We start from the raw sequence: 20,242 nt of genomic DNA, 5'->3' as shown, positions 1-20,242 counted from the left end.
TATGGAAGGTGATTTTTGCATGTGATTCTTTGAGAGAAAGAACCCTATTATTTGGTTTTTCAATTTTCGTTGGCTAGTTTTGGTAAGGGCGAAATGGCTTCCTGGCCACTTAAACTTGTCGGATTTTTTAAAGCCGATACACAAACTTTGAGTTTTCCCATTTGAACACTTGAACTCAGTTTTTCCGTAACTAATAAATACATTTGACCATTGACCATGCCTATGTGGCGTTAGTCGGTCCTAATCAGTAGCCCGCGTGAGGAACACGACGCATTGGAGCGTGAAAACCCCCTTCCCAACGCCCAACAGTACAAAATGGGTTATGTTTAATTGTGTTCTTATTCATTCCTTCTAAAATACCCCCTTCCTCCATTTTTAGAATTAAGAGACAAAACTCCAGCTTCTTTCTCCCTGATATTATCCTCTTTTGCCTGATAATCCTCTAACTTAAGCTTCATCTCATTGCAAAGATCATTTGACGCTTCTAGATCAGTCTCCAGTTGGGAGATCCTCTCTTGGTGAATCTCCTTTTCTTCCAGGACTTTCACACAAGTATTATTGCTTTCTTACAATTTAACCTGCAAACCTTTAATTGTACCAACCATCACATCCACCACAGTTTTGAACTGTTCAATAAGATGTCGAATGTGTCTGGCCGCCAATAGCAATTTCTCAGCGGTCTTTGCGGGCTCACTGCTAACTCAAAATAATCATTTCGCCTTGTTTTTTCGTGAGTTGTTGCTAATTAAGCACCAGTAACTCAAAATAATCATTTCGCCTTGTTCAGTTCTGGGTCGGAGATGGCATTTGCCTTGTTCATTTCGCTGCAACTCTCTGGCGGCTCCAGTTGGTCGGAGATGGCATTCCAGTGGTCCAAATCACCTAAGAGCAATGCCAATCGATTCTTGCTGTTGAGGAGGTCACGCCAATTGGCCATTACAACAAATTAATTGTCACAACTTTAAAGAAAACAAATTCTGCGGTAGTTCTGATCAGAAAATTTCTCCGGCAATCTACTTAGCTAGAAAAAAATAGAGAGAGGAGAAGACGAAGAAGAACCTAGGAAGGGAGTGCTGATATGGAAGTAGAAAAAAGAGTTGCAGGTGTGTGGGGGGAGGGGGGAGATGGGAAAGAACGGGGAAATGGAAGAGGAAGCTGGAAGGGTTTAAGTGTTTTCTTTTTTATTGTATTTATTTTTATTTTTAAAATATAAATATAGGTGACAATTTTTATTTAAAAATTACAGATGTCATTAGTTGGGTGGGGTCTTAGTTTTGGATTGGTCAATTGCTGACTGGATGGACACGTCTGTCTATGTGTAATACACGCGCATAGGCTCAAGGGTCAGATGTATTTATTAGTTACGGAAAAAACGAGTTCGAGTGTTCAAATGAGAAAACCCAAAGTTTGTGTATCGGCTTTAAAAAACCCGACAAGTTTAAGTGGCCAGGAAGTCATTTCGCCTTTTGGTAAGTCTATGATTAATGGTTAGAGGTTGGTAAGTTGAGATTTATTTAGGACATTTGTGTAAGTTTCCCATTTTTGTGGGTTCAAACATTTATTGGGTCATGATAGACACTTCTATTGAGCTGGGACTCTCTGTATAAACAACGGAAAACTACACAATATAATCGCTCTAAAATTAATAGGCAGTAAATGTATATTTTTTATATATTAATATATACATATAAAAAATATATATTTTTATATAATAAGTATATATTTGGCTACTAAATATAATTATTTGGCTAATTGGCTAAATATGTAACTTGCCCCATAATATTTGTGTATGACATTACTAAACTATCTAAAATTTGTTAGCGTCACTGTTAGATCTCCACGGTTTACCTATATTAAGCTGGTCAAAATGATACACAAATATGCGTGTAGAGTTATCTACACATATACGCCAGTAAGTATTACCTTTCCATTGCGTTATCTCTGTTAATGATTCGATTTGGCCGGTTATTTTATAAAATTTATATAATATCAATTTTTCGGTTATTTTATCATGTATAATCAAAATTAGACTTTTAAAAACCGTACTAATCATGTCGATTTTTTTTCGGTATCAATACTGTTTGGTTACTTTTCGGTATTTTTTTAAAAGTCATTAATAGAAGCAGAATACAATAACATATGTATTTTTATAGGACTTAGCAAAACTCTCCAGACATTTTTACTATTTAAAGGGTGATAAATTAAGAAAACATGAAAGATGGCAAGAGTTGGTACTCAAGAATAAAGTCTATAGAAGATTAAATATTCGAAAGTATAAATCTAAATCATACGAAAGGAAACATATTCAATACATTATAGTTTGCTACTCATAATTGCTAGAATACCGTGCGTCTTGCTAGTGAATATGTTGGAAATAGTTTAGTCTCAATAGGAGAAGTATAATATGTTTGGGAATTAGGATTTTGAGTTTAATTACTTGTTGCCTTGTAACCGTTTTCATAATTTCAAGTCCCAAGGAAAAGTTTAATGCTTTTTTATTTTAAACTTAATATATAATTATATTTTTTCCATGTAATTTATTCGGTACGATTCGGTATTTTTTAATCTTGGAATTGAATTTGAAAATGCTAAGTTTGCTGAATTTTGTGATGTGCATGACATATCATATTTTTCGGCTCCTAGGACTCCACAACAAAATAGAGTAGTTGAAAGAAAGAATAGGACACTTGAAGATATGGCTAGTACTATGTTTCTTTCTAGTAAACTGTCTCATAGCTTCTGGGCAGAAGCTGTAAATATTGCATGCTACATCATCAATAAGTGCATGACTAGACCTCTTGTAGAGAAGACTCCCTATGAGTTACTTAAAGGGAGAAAACCAAATATATCTCATCTTAGGGCATTTGGATGCAAGTGCTTTGTGCACAACAATGGTAAAGATTCCCTAGGTAAGTTTGATCCCATAAGCGATGAGGGAGTATTCTTGGAATATTTTTCACATAGTAAAGCTTATAAGGTATACAACAAAAGAACTATGTGCGTAGATAAAATGTGCATGTGGTTTCTGATGAAACTAACATTCTTTCTGAGATACAGGAACATGATGATGAAGCAATTGGGCTGGTAAGAAATTTAAATGAAATCACAACCCAGGCTGAAGCTGCACCAGAAGAAGGAACAGGTGATGGAATAGGTTCTTCTATTCAGGGATACATGATAGGGGGAACTGAACAAAGAGGAACTGAATCCCATACCTCGATGGAACATGTCCATGAACCTGTTTCTCAGCAATAAAACATTGGAGAAACATCAAGAGGAAACCAGTTGGTTGTGAAACCTTACAAGTACCAAAGTTCTCATCCCATTGTGAACATAATTACTGATCCAACCTCTGGAATTAAAACCAGATCTTTATTAAAGAATCTTTGTGCTTTTGATGCCTTTTTATCTCTTATTGAACCTAAAAAATGTTGTTGAGGCTTTGCAGGATGCAGACTGGGTAAATGCAATGCAAGATGAACTCAACTAGATTGAAAGGAGTCTAGTTTGGCATCCGGTACCAAGACCCAAGGACAGATCAGTAACTGGCATAAAATGGTTCTTCAGAAACAAACTTGGTGAAAATGGAACAACTACAAGGAACAAGGCAAGATTGGTGGTTCAAAGATATAACCAAGAGGAAGGCATAGACTATGATGAGGCTTTTTGCTCCAGTTGCAAGGTTGAAAGCAATAAGACTCCTCATAGTCTTTGTTGCTTACATGGAATTCACTCTTCACTAGATGGACGTTAAGAGTGTCGTCCTCAATGGCTATGTAAAGGAAGAAGTGTTTGTCAAGCAACCTCCGGGGTTTGAAAGCAAGGAGTGTCCTGGTACAAACTTGACATGATACTCTATGGGCTCAAGCAGACTCCTAGAGCATGGTATGAAATATTATCAAAATTCGTGCTTGAGCATGACTACAAGAGAGGTAAAATTGATAACACTTTATTATTTAAAGAAAAAGGTAAAGACATTCTAGTAGTGCAGATATACGTTGATGATATAATCTTTGGAGCAACTACTGATAAACTAAGTAAGGAATTTGCTAAACTAATGGGGAGGGAATTTGAAATGAGTATGATGGGTGAGCTTAATTTCTTTTTAGGCTTACAAATTAAATAAAACTCAAATGGAACTATGATCCATCAGTAGAAATATGAGAAAGAGTTGCTCAAAAGGTTTAAAATGGAAGAATCAAAAGAAATCGATACTCCTATAGCAACAGCCACAAAATTGGATATAGATGAACCTGGTTCATATATTGATCAGAAGTTGTATAAGGGAATAATTGGTTCTCTTTTATATCTCACTGCTAGCAGATCTGACATTGTTTTCAATGTAGGTCTTTGTGCTCGATTTCAGGCAAATCCAAATGAGGCCCACTTGACTGTTGTCAAGAGAATATTGAGATACTTGAAATGCACCACTGACCTTTGTCTTTGGTATCCAAAAGGTAGTAATTTTAACCTAGTGGGATATGCTGACGCTGATTATGCAAGTTTCCTTGTGGATAGGAAGAACACCTTAGGTATGGCACACTTTCTTAGTTCATGTCTTGTGTCATGGGCTACCAAAAAGCAAAATTCAGTGGCTTTATCTAATGCTGAAGCTGAGTATATTGCTGCTGCTTCATGTTGTGCTCAATTGTTGTGGATCAAACAGTAATTATTAGACTTTGAAATTGATGTTGGTTGCATTCCCATATTTTGTGATAACACTAGTGCCATTAGTATGACCAAGAACCCGGTTCATCATAAAAGAACTAAGCACATAGATGTTAGGCACTATTTTTTGAGGGACAACTATGAGAAAGGCCTAATCACTGTGGAGTTTTGTGCTATGACAAGCAAATTGCTGATATCTTCACAAAAGCCTTAAGTAGAGATCACTTTGAGAGGAAAAATTTGGAATTAGGGATGATTAAGATGACCTAAAAGGTCCAGTTCAAGGTTAACGAAAAAAATGAAAAAAATTTGAATAATGAAAAAATGAAAAAAAAAAAATTGGTTAGAAAATCTGTAAAATGTGTATATAATTAGACTAATTTTTGCTCAGTCTCATACTTTCAATAGTATACTCTTGTGTCATGTATTAAAATGACTCATTAATCTCTAATGATATTTTCTCTATTTTGGCAAATCTAAACTTACACAAGAGAATTATCAGTAAAGAACCTAGTTCATTAAGATAACATAGTATATTTTCTACACTCTGTATAATTTGAAATAATAATATTTGAATACTAAGCAGAGTCCTACCTAAGTCTAATTTTCTCTTAACCTTATCCAATTAATTTGAACCAATTCCGTTCAAAAGAATCCTAACCAAATTAAATCACCTAGATTCTAGGGATGACTCTACCGTCTATTCAAAATTGTCTTTCAGTTTGATTAGACTTCTAAAAGACTGATGAGCTTGTCGTTACCCATTAATTACCCATTCTCTTTAAATTGATCATCATCATCTCTTCCCTCTCTTCAAAATTCTCAAACCGTCAAAAACAATTTACATCTTCTATCATCTTCCAAATTTCAATCTACCTTTCTTCTTTCTTCCAAGAACCAAGCACACAATAACTAACCCCTCTGGTACTCCCCCATCATGCTTCTCATCTTCAACCACTCCTCATCCTAAGAAAAGAAGAGTAAAGATGCTTACTCACAAGAAAGTGACTGAGAGGGAATTATCAAAGAAATTAGATGCACAATTGAAAGCTAGCCAAGCCCAAGAACCCCAGAATTCTGAGGAATCATTCAAGTCTGCTATTGAGGGGGAAGAAACTGGGTATTCTGATACTGAACGGGTAACTTCTGGCCCAAATACTACTATTAAGGTCATTTCTGATTTGGCTGAAGATCTGGAGAATAGGTTTATTTTGGTTGTATCTGTGGTGGATGTAGAAACTTTTGAGTCCAGAAAGAGAGGTGGTAAAAATAAAAAATAAAAAGAAAACGAGAGTGAGGGTGTTCTAAGTGAAGAAAGGGGAATGGGGAAGAGAGTGATTAATTCTTCACCCACTTCTGATAAAACTATAATGGCTATTTGTGGAGCATAATCAGATAAAGTGGAGGAAAGTGTCAAGAAAATAGGGGGAAGTGGGTCTGGCGAAGCCGCTGAAGGGCTGGTTAACATTGGACAAAAAGTAGATGAACCTAGTTCATCAGTTGAAGAAACCTTCGCAGACCTATTGAAGAAAGTAAGTGACAGCTACAACCCCAAGAAGAAGAGAACTTCCAAGGCTAAGACCCCTGGCACTGCTAGGGCTAATAAGAAAAGGAAGGTTGCCCCTTTTGACACTATTGAAATTTCTTCCACAAGAGGAAGAGCCACAAGAAGTCAGCTAAAGCAGAATGAGGAAGAGCTACAGAGAGCCTTAGAAGAAGACAAAAAGAAAAGGATAGACAAAGGGAAGAAGAAGGTGGGAGAGCCTGTTGAGGCTGTTGATGTGGATGAGATGGACCTGGTCCATCAAGATGAAGATGTGATTGCTAAAGTGGAGGTTCAAACTTCAAAGCCCAAGAAAGCCAAGACTTCCACTAAGAAGTATGTTGAACCATCCACCCTGGCAAAAAGGACCAAATTTGCCGTGAAAACCAAACAAGTAAAAATTGCTGAAGAAGAGGAATGGAGTGGAGAATAGGCAAATGAATCAGACAGTGAAAAGGACAAAAATGGCTAAGTTTGGCAAACGAACTATTCTGAAGGGTAGGCTCCTCAAGGATTTGGAGGAGGAAGTGATAGTGCTGCTGTTAGAGAAATTAGAAGTGCAAGGCTGGAAAGACATGGTCCTTCAGATGGATGGCAAGTTGGCCAGGGATGAAATTGTTGAGTTTATGGCAAATGTTGCAGTGAAGGATGGAAGAGTTACCAGCTTGGTGAAAGGGGTGCAAATCTCTTTCAATATATGAAGGAGTTGGGTGAAATTCTAGGTGTACTTGCTGAGGGGTACAATGACTACAAAAAGCTTAAGTGGCCAAGCCTAGAAAATCTTCCTACTGCCCTTTCAATCACCAGAAGATTCAGTGATCATAAGGAGGAAACTCAGCCCAAGGTTGTGTACAAGAGTGTGATGAAGACACCTTAAAAGGTGCTATTCGAATTTGTCATCAAATGCGTTCTGCCAAGGCAAGAAAGGAGGCACATTGCAAACTTCATGGACTTGGTACTGATGGAGTGTCTGGATAGTGGGAAGCAGATTAATTGGCCTGGATTTATAATCCAGCTTCTTGATAGGGTTATAAATGGCACCGAGTCTCATGCCATTCCCAATAGCTTTATTCTCACAGCTGTGTTTACACATTTTAAGGTGCCTTTGAAGAAGTGGGAGGTGGCTACAAGCAAAGATCACTTTGGGGCGAAAACTTTGATTGCTTGTGATTATGAGGTCCTTGCCACTCCTGATGAACCTGGTTCATCCAAGAAGGCACCAGTCAATAGCAAGGCCAGAGCCTTGGTGCAAGAGAGTGGGGCAAAGGATGTTGAGATAGCAAGGCTGAAGATATGGTTACCTGAGGTAGAGTCTGAGAGAGATGCTCTCAGAACTAAACTAGCGAGGGAAAAGGAGAAAAATGATGGAATTCTTCAAGGCATGCTGAAACTTCTCCAAGTCAAAAACCAAGCCCCTAGTTCTTCCAAGCCTTAAGCCTCATAGCCTAGTATAGTTCCTTCAGTGACCCAGATTGGGATGTTTTTCTGTCTGCTCATATTTTTAGTATTTTTATTTCCTTTTATGCTTTCTGGAAGAATCATATCAAGTATCAATGAAATCTATTGGTTTTTGCTCTAACTGTTATTTATATTTCTTTTATGGTTAAAATTCTTAGCTTGATCGATGATGATTAATCTATGATTGCATTTGGGATAGCCCTAGTGGCCATGAGTAAGTTTAAAATCTGGTTATCTCACATTTTTTATGCAACTTTTCGATGATGCCAAAAGGGGGAAAATGTTGTACTTTATACCTTGAACAATGATGTTTATAACCTAATGAACCTGGTCCTTGATGATAAATGATAAAAAGAAAAAATGTTTCTAATATTATGTTGATGTTGAGTTAAGATGAAACAGGGCCTAAGCTTATGAAAAAGCACATCGTTTGTTATCATCAAAAGGGGAATTTATTGGCACAAGTGAAGGTTAGTTTTGAAGATTGACAAAGGAAGCTCAGGCATGAACCAGGTCCATCTCTTGGGTGCATAAAAACGGGCATATTCGAGCATGTGGAAAGGAGAAGGACTCCTTACTCAAAGAGAACATTATCCAACATCGGAAAGGAGTTAGAAGTGGAGATCAACTAGAACTCTTCCACCAAGGAAGAGTAGCATTAAAACTCTAGTTATTTCTTCATCTACTAACTCTATATACTGTAGGATGTTCTCATTTTATAGGCATGCACAAACACAAAAGTTAAACAGGAATTGAGAGTAAAATAACAAGGCATTTTGCAAGTAGTTCGTGCAAACCTGAAGCTACATGAACCAGATAGAAGAACTAGTTCCAAGTGTCTGTCTTTTATTATAGTTCAGTTGTAGTAGGTGTTTTCATATTGTACCTTTCAGTTTTATCTAGAGGCAATTGTAATAGATACTCATAGTATTCAAGTTAGAGTTAACTTGAAGTTGTCGCAATAGTTAGAGGTTGTTTGCTACAACGGGATTAGAGTTAGTCCTAGGTTTACAAAAGTATTTTTGTAAATGCAGTTTTTGGCTCAGTGATTTAGTGGAGAGTTTGGAAAAATCCTACTGGGAAGTAGGTCGTGTTTTTTTCACCTTTTGAGCGAGGTATTTTCCATGTAAAATATTTGTGTTCTTTACTTTCTGCATTTACTATTTCTGCAATAGTAGGTTAAGAAACACTTAGAAAAACCAGATCCTTCCATAATCAGTTTAAGCGAAAAATTAGACACCACACAAATCACCCACCCTCTTGTATGGTATTGAAGTTAAAACATTAGTTCCAGAAATGGTTATAAGAATTAGACTAACCCCACTTTGTTGCAGAATATTTGATTGCTTGTTTTCTATTCTTTTTCGACAAGTTAGATATCTGAGCCTAGTTATGAACGAGTCTTGCTGAGAATTTCATAGAATAAGTATGTTGCATGACTTGGTAATAAGCTAAGCAAAAGTGACCGCGTTTAGTTGAAAAATTTCTTAGTTTTCGATCACCAATTCACTCAGTCACTTGTTAATTAATGGGTTAACGGGTTAATAGATTATGGTTATGGGTTAATACTTTTTTTAAAATAAAAAAGGGTCATTTTTTTAATCTGGTGGTTTTATGTTAGATTAAGGTTTTTTATAAAGTTTGTTAACGGCGAGGGTAGATGTGCCCCGCTAGTATAACGGAGGATAGATGTGAACAATATACCAAAGTAGAGGGCAATTTTGGCCCTTTTCCCTTTGAGAAAAATACTTTTCAAAATACGTTACTCTCCCTGTTACAATTTATGTGAACCTATTTTCTTTTTAATCCATGTAAAAGAATGAACTCTTTCCATATTTGAAAATTATTTACATTTATGCAACAATTTATAGTCATACAAAATATATGTGCCTCATTTTACACCACAACTCCAAAAGTCCTACGTTCGTTACATGTTAATTTTCTCAAAAAACTAATAATTAAGTAAATAGAAGTACGCATTCTCTACAACTTAATGATGAGATGGTGACATACTTCAACATATCAGAGCATGCAAAGGCCCTACGTTCGAGTCTCACCATCACTCATTATCAAAAAGCATGTCTACATGCTTGGCCCACGAAGAAGAATAAGGCTCACACATAAGATCCATGTTGAATAGACAATTAAGTAAATAAAAGTGTGCACCTCTCTAATAACGGGTTAATTTCACTGATTGTCACGACCCCAGTTCGCCCTCCGTGAACCATCGTGATAGCATATAGTCTCTACGACTAGGTAAGCCTAACAAATGCGGAAAAATAAACAAAATTTACGGAACAAATAGATAAAACCGAAATAGTGAAATAAAACAGTGTTTAAAATGTCGCTTGGCATACACAAAGTCAACTCTCGAAACTAATAACAATTCCCAAAACCTGGAATCTCATGATCACAAGCTTTTAAATATCTATAAGCATCTAACTCTAGAATATCTAACAAAGAAACGAAAGTACAGAAGGGCTAATACAAAAAGGGAGAGTAGAAAGGGACTCTTCGGTCTGCGGACGCGACCGATATACCTCGGAGTCTCTACAGGCGCCTCGTCTCAAGCGTGATAAGTCTGAGTGGAAGTACCTGGATCTGCACATGAAAAACATGCGCAGAAAGGGCATGAGTATACCACAGCGGTACTTAATAAGTGCCAAGCCTAACCTCGGTCGGGTAGTGACGAGGAAGGTCAGGGCCCTACTCAGGTTAAATGAAATATAAGGTATGACAATATAGAATAAGACAGTAAAAACTAAATGCAACAGTAAGAAATAATATAGAATACAAAGAACAATAACAATTATAATAGAGACAAGGAAATCACGGAAAGAAATACAGCTCAACACGGAGACAACAACCGGGGATCTCTCAGTATCCCGAGGATCTCTTACTATCCTCAATATGTGTACCGGGGATCTCTTGGGATCCCGAGGATATCTTAGTATCCTTAATATTTATACTGGGGATCTCTCGGTATCCCAAGGATCTCTTAGTATCCTCAATACGCGCCGGGGATCTCTTGGTATCCCGCACTACAGTCCAAATCAATATATATACATATATATGTCCCGTAAGATACTGTCCCGTAGTCCCAAAGTAAACACGCAGCAACAACACGAAGAACACTAAATTAAATTCAATTTCACAACAAGGTAAACAGGTATTTCTAGCCGAGCATGCATCACGTAGTCCAAATAAGATAATTTGAGCAAATAAAGCAATTAAGTCAATTAGGCATGATTCTCTAAGCTAACATCACGCTTAAAGATGCAAGTAGAATAAATAGGAAGGGAAAACACAATTAAAGTTACTTAATGAAAACATAATTTTTTAACAATTAGCACAAGTACGCACTCGTCACCTCATGTACAGGGCATTTCAAATATCAACAATACCAATCCTAAGGGGAATGTCTCCCACACAAGGTTAGACAAGCTACTTACCTCGAACCAGCTCAAAATCAACCTGAAACTACGCTCTTGCCACGAGTACTCAACTCCAGAAGGCCCGAATCTATTCAATTCAATTGTATAATGTAAATAACACTTCAAGTAATTGATTCTACAAATAAATTCTAAGCTAATATGTGAAATTAGGTAAAAAAACGCCCCTCAGGCCCACATCTTGGAATCAGGTAAAATTTATATTCTCATAATCTCCATACTCTCACGAGTTCATGCATACCAAAATTATCCAATTCCAAGGTCAAATTCCCAATCAAAATTCGAATTGTAGGTGTAAGAACTTTCTTCCAATTTTTCCCCAATTTTCATCTCAAATCCGAAATCAAATGATAAAACTAACAATAAATTAGTGGAATACAACTAGAAAGGGATAAGGAATTGATATCCAATAATCTTCTCTTCAAACCCCCCCCCCCACAGAATCGCCCTCTCCCAAGCTCCAAATCAATTTCTAACCTTTTGAAACTAAACCCTCGAATTCTGATTTTTCTACCCAGCAAAGTCGCATCTGCGGCTCAATTTTCGCAACTGCGATACCGCTTCTGCGGTCAGGGGAACCGCTTCTGTGGTTCTCACTTAAAATTCCCTCTCCGCACCTCCAACCCATATGTCGCATCTGCGGTCATGCAGGTGCGGTAACACATCTGCTCCTGCGGTTCCTGCTCACTTTCCTCTTGGCCGCTTCTGCGGCTTGGCTCCGCATCTGCGACCTCTCAATCGCAGATGCAGTTATGACAGCAGCCCAAAGACTTCAGTTGCAAACTCCAACTTTCCAACTTCACGTTAACCACCTGAAATTATCCCGAGGCCCCTGAGACCTCAACCAAAAGCACAAACAAGTCATATACCACTGTCCAAACTTATACAAATCTCCACAACAACATCGGATCAACCAATTATCATCAGATTCAAGCCTAAGAATGTCAAAACTCTCAAAATACGCTTTCGATCAAAAAGTCTATCAAACCTCGCCCGAATGACCTGAAATTTTGCACACATGTCACATTCAACACTACAGAGCTATTCCAACTTTCAGAATTTCATTCCGACCCTAGGATCAAAATCTCATTATCGAACCGGAAACTTCAAAAATTCAACTTTCGGCATTTCAAGCCTAAATTAGCTACGGACCTCCAAGACACAATCCGAACACACTCCTAAACCCAAAATCGCCCAATGGAGCTAACGGAACCATCAGAATTCCATTCCGAGGCCGTATTCATATTGTTCCGACTACGGTCAAATTTCCAAAACTCAAACTCTCATTTAGGGACTAAGTGTCCCAAAACTCTCCGAAAGTCCAAATAATTCCTCCCGGAAACTCACAATAGAAGAAACAAACACGGGGAAAGCAGTTAATAGGGGATCGGGGCGTAACTTCTTAAAACGACCGGCCGGGTCGTCACATCCTCCTACACTTAAATATTCGTTCGTCCACAAATGAGCATAGAGACATACCTGAAGTAGTGAAAAGATGGAGTAACGGCTGCGCATATCCTGCTCAGTCTCCCAGGTCGCCTCCTCTACCAGCTGACCCCGCCACTGAACCTTCACTAAAACAATGTTCTTTGACCTCAGCTTTCGGGCCTGCCTATCCAATATCTCCACTGGCTCCTCGACATAAGATAGATCCTTGTCCAACTGGACTGAACTGAAATTCAACACGTGCGACGGATCGCCGTAATACCTCCGGAGCATCGAAACATGAAATACCGGATGAACCCCTGCCAAGTTGGGAGGTAAAGCAAGCTTATAAGCAGCCTCCCAACACACCGCAATATCTCAAAAGGGCCAATAAATCTCGGACTCAAATTCCTTTTCTTCCCAAATCTCATAACGCCCTTCATAGGCGAAACCCGAAGCAGAAACCGCTCTCTAACCATATAGGAAACATCACGAACCTTTCGGTTTGCATAGCTCTTCTGTCTGGACTGGGCTGTACGGAGTCTATCCTGAATCACCTTAACCTTCTCCAAAGCATCCTGAACCAATTCTGTGCCCAATAATCTAGCCTTACCCGGCTCAAACCAACCCACCGGGGTCTACACTGCCTACCATATAAAGCCTCATACGATGCCATCTGAATGTTGGATTGATAGCTGTTGTTGTAGGCAAACTCCGCCAATGGCAAGAACTGATCCCAAGACCCTCTAAACTCAATCACACACGCACGAAACATATCTTCAAGAATCTGAATAGTGCGCTCGGATTGTCCGTCCATCTGAGGATGAAATGATATGCTCAACTCCACCCGAGTACCCAACTCATGCTGAACGGCCCTCCAGAACCTCGATGTGAACTGAGTACCTCTATCTGAAATGATGGAAACTAGAATACCATGCAGACGAGCAATCTCTCGGATATAAATCTCCGCCAATCGCTCTTAAGAATAAGTAGTACATACAGGAATGAAATGTGTGGACTTGGTCAGCCGATCCAAAATCACCCAAATGGCATCGAACTTCCTCAAAGTTCGTGGGAGCCCAACTACGAATTCCATGGTGATTCGCTCCCATTTCCACTTCGGAATCTCTATCTGCTGAAGCAACCTACCTAGTCTCTGGTGCTCATACTTCACCTGCTGACAATTGAGGCACCGGGCTACAAACCCAACTATGTCTTTCTTCATCCGCCTCCACCAATAGTGTTATCTCAAATCCTGATACATCTTCCGGCATTCAAATGAATGGAATACCGCGAGCTATGCGTCTCCTCTAAAATCAACTCCCGAAGTCCATCAACATTGGGTACACAAATCCATCCCTACATCCTCAATACCCCATCATCATCAATAATCACATCTCTGGCATCACCGTGCTGAACCTTGTCCTTGAGGACAAGCAAATGAGGGTCATCAAACTAGCGCTCCCTGATACGATCAAATAATGAAGACCGAGAAACCACACAAGATAGAACCCGACTGGGCTCCAAAAGATCCAATCTCACAAACTAGCTGGCTAAAGTCTGAACATCCATCGCCATAGGACTCTCCGCTGCTGGTAAATAAGCCAAACTCCCCAAACTCTCTGCCCGACGACTCAAAGCATCGGCCACCACATTGGCCCTGCCCGAGTGATATAAAATAGTGATATCATAGACCTTCAACAGCTCTAACCACCTCCTCTGGCGCAAATTAAGATCCTTTTGTTTGAACAGGTGCTGCAAGCTCCGATGGTCAGTATAAATCTCACAAGGCACACCGTACAAATAATGACGCCATATCTTCAGGGTGTGAACAATAGCAACTAACTCGAGATCATGGACAGGATAATTCTTCTCATGCACCTTCAAATGTTTGGACGCATAAGCAATTACCTTACCGTCTTGCATCAAAGCCGCTCCAAGGCCAATCCTCGAGGCATCACAATAGGTAGTGTAAGACCCCGAACCTGTAAACAATATCAAAATTGGGGTTGTAGTCAAAGCTGTCTTGAGCTTCTAAAAGCTCGCCTCACGCTCTTCCGTCCACTAGAATGGAGCACCCTTCTGGGTCAGTCTGGTCATAGGGGCTACAATCGATGAAAACCCCTCCACAAAACGATGGTAGTAACTTGCCAAGCAAAGAAAACTGCGGATCTCTGTAGCTGAGGATGGTCTGGGCCAACTCTGCACTGCCTCTACTTTCTTGGATCCACGTGAATACCCTCACTCGAAACCACATGGCCTAAGAATGCCACGAAATCCAACCAAAACTCACATTTCGAGAACTTAACATATAACTTCTTTTCCCTCAAGGTCTAAAGCACGGTACTCAGGTGCGGCTCATGATCTTCCCGACTCCGAAAATACACCAGAATATCATCAATAAAGACAATGACGAACGAGTCAAGATACGGCCGGAACACACTGTGCATCAAATGCATAAAGGTTGATGGAGCATTGGTCAGCCCAAATGACATAACAAAAAACTCATAATGACCATACCGAGTATTGAAAGTAGTCTTCGGGATATCTAGCTCCCGAATATTCAACTGATGGTAACTTGAGCGTAAGTCAGCTCGTGCACCATGAAGCTGGTCAAACAGATCATCAATACGAGGCAAAGGATAACGGTTCTTCACTGTAACTTTGTTCAACTGGCGATAATCAATGCACATACGCATAGAACCATCCTTCTTCTTCACAAACAAGACAGGAGCACCCCAAGGTGATACACTAGGCCTAATAAAACCCTTATCAAGCAATTTTTGTAATTGATCCTTCAACTCAGGAAGAGCCATACGATGCAGATGAATAGAAATGGGCTAAGTGCCCAACAACAGATCAATGCCAAAATCAATATCTCTATTAGGCGGCATGCCCGGAAGATCAGCTGGAAACACATCAGGAAAATACCGCACTACTGGGACTGAATCAACTGAAGGGGTATCAATACTGACATCTCTCACATAAGCTAGATACGCGTCACACCCCTTCTCAGCCATACGCTGAGCCTTAAGGGAAGAAGTAACTCTACTGGAAGTATGATCTTAGGTACCCCTCCACTCTACTTGCGGTATACCTGGCATAGCCAGCGTCACGGTTATGGCGTGGCAATCAAGAATAGCATAATGGGGAGACAAGCAGTCCATGCCCAAGATAATATCAAAATGAATCATGCTGAGCAACAATAAATCGATGCTGGTCTCAAAACCACTAAGAGCAACCAAACATGACCAATAAACACGGTACACAACAAAAGAATCTCCCACAAGAGTAGAAACATAAATAGTAGAACTCAAAGAATCCCGAGAAATACCCAAATGCGGAGCAAAATAAAAAGATACATAAGTATAAATGGAGTCTGGATCGAATAGAACTGATGCATCTCTGTGACAAACCAATATAATACCTGTGATGACAGAATCAGGGGCAACAATCTCGGTACGGGCAGGAAGGGCATAGTATCTGGCCTGGCCTCCCCCTCTAGGGTGACCTCTACCTCCCCGACCTCCACCTCTAGCGGGCTAAGCAGGTGGGGTAGCAACTGGTGCTGTAATCATAGCCTGAGAACTCTGCGGTGCACGCTGTGGCTGAGAAGTGTGTGGAGGTGCACTCCTCCCAAGTCTAGGGTAATCCATCACCACATGGCGTGTGTCACCACACTCAAAATAAGCTTTGGGAGGACGTGGCGGCTGTGTCTAGCTCGAGCTAGGTCTGTTGGACTGACCTCTGAAAGCGCCCCGTGTAGGAGGCGCCCTAGATACTGGAGGTGCATAATAAGGCTCCTAAGGCCTAGGAGGAGCTGGAATACCACTAGCTGCTAGAAGAGCTGAATGAACGGGGCGACTCATACAACCCCTAGCATGACGACCTGTAGCTGGGGCACGGGCACCAGAATAATAGCCCAACTCTCGAAACCTCTTGGCCTCCCTCTCCTCTCTCTCCCTAGCATGCATACCCTCAATCCTCCTAGCAATGCTCACCACTTGCTGGGGGAGGGGGTTAAATTTAGGGGTAAACAAAGAACATTTTTTTGCGCAAAACCGGAAAGAGGGGAAGAATTCATACAGTAATAAGATCGTTACCTTTGAGGCGATTGAGGTGAAGATTAAACTTGAGTTTGATTGATGGCCACCCTGTTCCCTTTTCCTTTTTCTTGTCATCCTTATTCCTCCTTTCTGCCATTTTTCTATTCATTCAACTCTTTTTCCTTTTTCCTTTTGTTCCCTCTGCCTGTGTTTGAAATATGATATTTTTGTGGGTTCAAAAATTTATTGGGCCATGATTGACACGTTTACTGGGCTGGGACTCTCTATATACACAATTCCTTAGATGTGGCCCAGTAATTAACGACGGCTGCATGTTGGGCGATGTGCACAGATAGCCACTAACCGCTCATGTCTTTATTTTAAAGTCAATGTTTTAAATATCTTTAGTCTTTAGCCACTGATTTAATAAACTTTAACTGCTCGAACGAAAATACCCTTCTGCTCATGTCCTTAACTTCAGGACTACATGTCCTTAACTTCAGGACTACATGTCCTTAACTTTTGAACTTGAAACTCTAAGTTCAGGACTACATGTCCTTAACTTTTGAACTTGGAACTCTAAGTTCAGGACTTCAAGGTTACATGTCCTTAACTTTTGAACTTGGAACTCAAACTTCAAAACCAAGCGTCCTTAACTTTTGAACTTGTAAGTCAAAATTAAGGACCTATTGTCCTTAACTTTTGAACTTGTAACTGTAAGTTAAGTATTGCTTGTCCTTAACTTTTGAACGTGTAACTGTAAGTTAATGACTGTCTGTCCTTAACTTTTGAACTTTAAATTCAAAGTTAAGGACAGACAGTCCTTAAGTTTTGAACTTGAAACTATAAGTTAATGACTGTCTGTCCTTAACTTTTGAACCTGAAACTCAAAGTTAAGGACAGAAAGTCCTTAAGTTTTGAACTTGAAACAATAACTTAAATACTGACTGTCCTTAAGTTTTAAACTTGAAACTATAAGTTAAGGACTGTCTGTCCTTATCTTTTAAACCTGTATGTCAAATTTAAGTACTGCCTGTCCTTAACTTTTAAACCTGCATGCAAACTTAAAGACTCATGTCCTTAACTTTTAATCCTTAAACTCAAAAGAAACAAAAACAAGGTAAGAAAGAAATTACTGTACATAATTGAGACATCTGCTCAAAAATTCAGAACTTGAAAATTTTGATGATGCAAAAGGAACTACTGTACGTATTGGTAAAAGAAATAGTGAAGCAAAATCAGAAGGATCTCGTGATGGACCTGGTTATGTCCTAGTAATTGGGGCCATTAATAGACCCGATGCTATTGACCAAGCATGGAGGAGGCCGACCGTGAAATCACCTTGGGTATTCCAGATGAAAATGCAACGCGAAACAGAGGAAAAAAGGGTAAAATTGTCTTTTTTCTATTAGTAGTGGCTATTTTTGCTGAGCATTATAATTAGTGGATAAAAATTAAAGACACCCTTAATTAGTGGCTACTACACGCCATTTTTATCTGCATGTTGTGGTGTCGGCCTATTTTGTATACACCGTTTTGTTCGAGGTGACTCCACCACTGAATACGGGGATACTATTTAAACATTAATTATTATTTATTTTATCCTAAAATTCTAAACTAAAAATTTTAATTTCAGGACAATTCAGAATATTTTAATCCTGAAAATTTAAACTAAAAAGCTAAAATTCAGAATGTACTAACTAATTCTTAAGTAATAACCCTTTAGAATAACTATCTGGTGTCATTTCTACACTAAATGCATTTGGACATCCAAAAGAAGTGAATAAAGATCCTTTTTTAAAATTTTCCACTAATTTCCATGTTAGACATACATCTAGCTATGGAATGTCCATAATGGTCCAAAGTCATCCTTTGTCTCCTAAGTACTATCGACCAACCAACTTCAACATATTGATCCGATATTTATTCATCCGTATTTCAAAAAGATTACTTAAATTGAGTCTTCAAATAATAATATACTATTCCCTCGATTTTAATTTACGTGACATACTTACTTTATTAACTCCTTTTAAAAATATTATTTTATATTTAAAAATAATTTGGCTTAAATTTTTTATTTTATCCATTTTAAACGTAATAAATTTTTTTTATAGTCACATAAATTGAAAATCACACAACATTTTTTATTTTATTCTTAAACTTTGTACCGAATCAAAATAATAAAAATTAAAACGTGAGTACTTCTTTTGACCCGGTAAAAAATGATATATTTTCTTCCATCGTAGTGGCTTGAACCTACATGATCGACTAGTCTAGAAATCACACATAGCCCAATGTATGTAAGTCGCTTGTGCTTGGCTTGTATTGTTTGTTGCCCATTGGTTAACTACACATGCCTAGCCAGTTGAAAATTGGAGAAATGACATCAGGTAGTCACTCTGAATGACTGCTATTTAGGAATTAGCCAATTCATTCTAAATTTTACATTTTCAGGATAAAAATATTCTGAATTAAAATTTTAAATTTTAGGATAAAATAAATACTGACTAATCTCTAAGTAGCATTCCTGAGAAAACACAAATTGACGCTGGTGCCCATGCTCTTTTTTTTGGTCAGAAAGAAAGACTTATATATTAAAAAAGATTAAAACATTACATCAGTACAGGGAGCAAGATGCCTCGCAGGCATGGTAGTATCTAGACTATTACTATTAGAAGTTACTACAAGCGCCCCTGCATGGGGTGCATTACTAAACAAAATATCAGTATTACAAAAGGAAGACAAATCAGAGGTCGTTTGTGGAATAGAGCTGTTGAAAATTTGGTTGTTGTTGTTAACGAGCCTCCTGTGCATTGCTCCCGCTAGATCATCCTGGTAGAGAGTCCTGACAAAAGGTGGTGGTGTGATAAAATAGATGCAACTATTGCTATCTGCTTGCTTGGCTCCATATTTAGCTAGACTATTTGCAATACTATTTTGCTCCCTATAGACATGTTGGAGAGAAGGCATACCCAGCTGCTGAAGCAAGAACCTGCAGTCATGTAGAATGTTAGTGTAGTGCATAGTAGGCGTATTTAACATACCAATAATGTCGTGTGCGTCTGTTTCAATGATAAACGGTGTAAATTGGTGTCGCACAACAATCTTCAATCCCATGAATAGTGCCAGGAGTTCTGTGTGGATAGTGGTAGCTGGATATGATCCACCTGCGAAGCCTATGATCCAGTGCCCCTGGGTGTTGCAAAAACCCCCACCTATTCCATAACTGTTTTGAGCGGATGAAGCCACACCATCTATGTTTAGTTTGTAGTGATTTGGTGGGGGGATGCTATTTGATGTAAAGAGGTATGGTTAGATTTTTTGTGTTGTTGTTTTGTTTTAGAAAATAGTATTCAGCCACAGTATTTAGGATCATAGAAATATTAATGTCCACAGTTTTACGATCCAGTGTGTTTTTATTTCGTATATTCCATATATGCCAAATAGCAAAAGAGAGGAACATGGTGGTAGTCATTCGATGCAGAGTTGATTTTAAAGGCATATGTATGAGCCTATATAGCCATTGTGAGTTATCGATATGATTGGGGTTAGAGTATTGAGATGAGCCAATATTAGGTAGAGTGGAACACGGAGTAAGAGGGATTATGTTGAGATGTGCCCACAACTGAGTAGCTCGGGGCATTCGAAGA

The 20,242-nt window shown here is 38.9% G+C and overlaps 1 protein-coding gene across 1 annotated transcript; it reads left to right on the top strand.

The window, feature by feature from the left end:
- The first annotated feature begins 4,189 nt into the window (after window positions 1–4,189).
- Window positions 4,190–4,669, top strand: LOC138888007 (secreted RxLR effector protein 161-like). Its single transcript, XM_070169802.1, has one exon. The coding sequence runs from the start codon at window positions 4,190–4,192 to the stop codon at window positions 4,667–4,669; it is 480 nt and encodes a 159-aa protein (XP_070025903.1).
- Window positions 4,670–20,242: the final 15,573 nt, after the last annotated feature.

Source organism: Nicotiana sylvestris, chromosome 3 (assembly GCF_000393655.2).
Source record: "Nicotiana sylvestris chromosome 3, ASM39365v2, whole genome shotgun sequence".
Classification (NCBI taxonomy): domain Eukaryota; kingdom Viridiplantae; phylum Streptophyta; class Magnoliopsida; order Solanales; family Solanaceae; genus Nicotiana; species Nicotiana sylvestris.
This window is presented reverse-complemented; position numbering and strand designations above follow the sequence as displayed.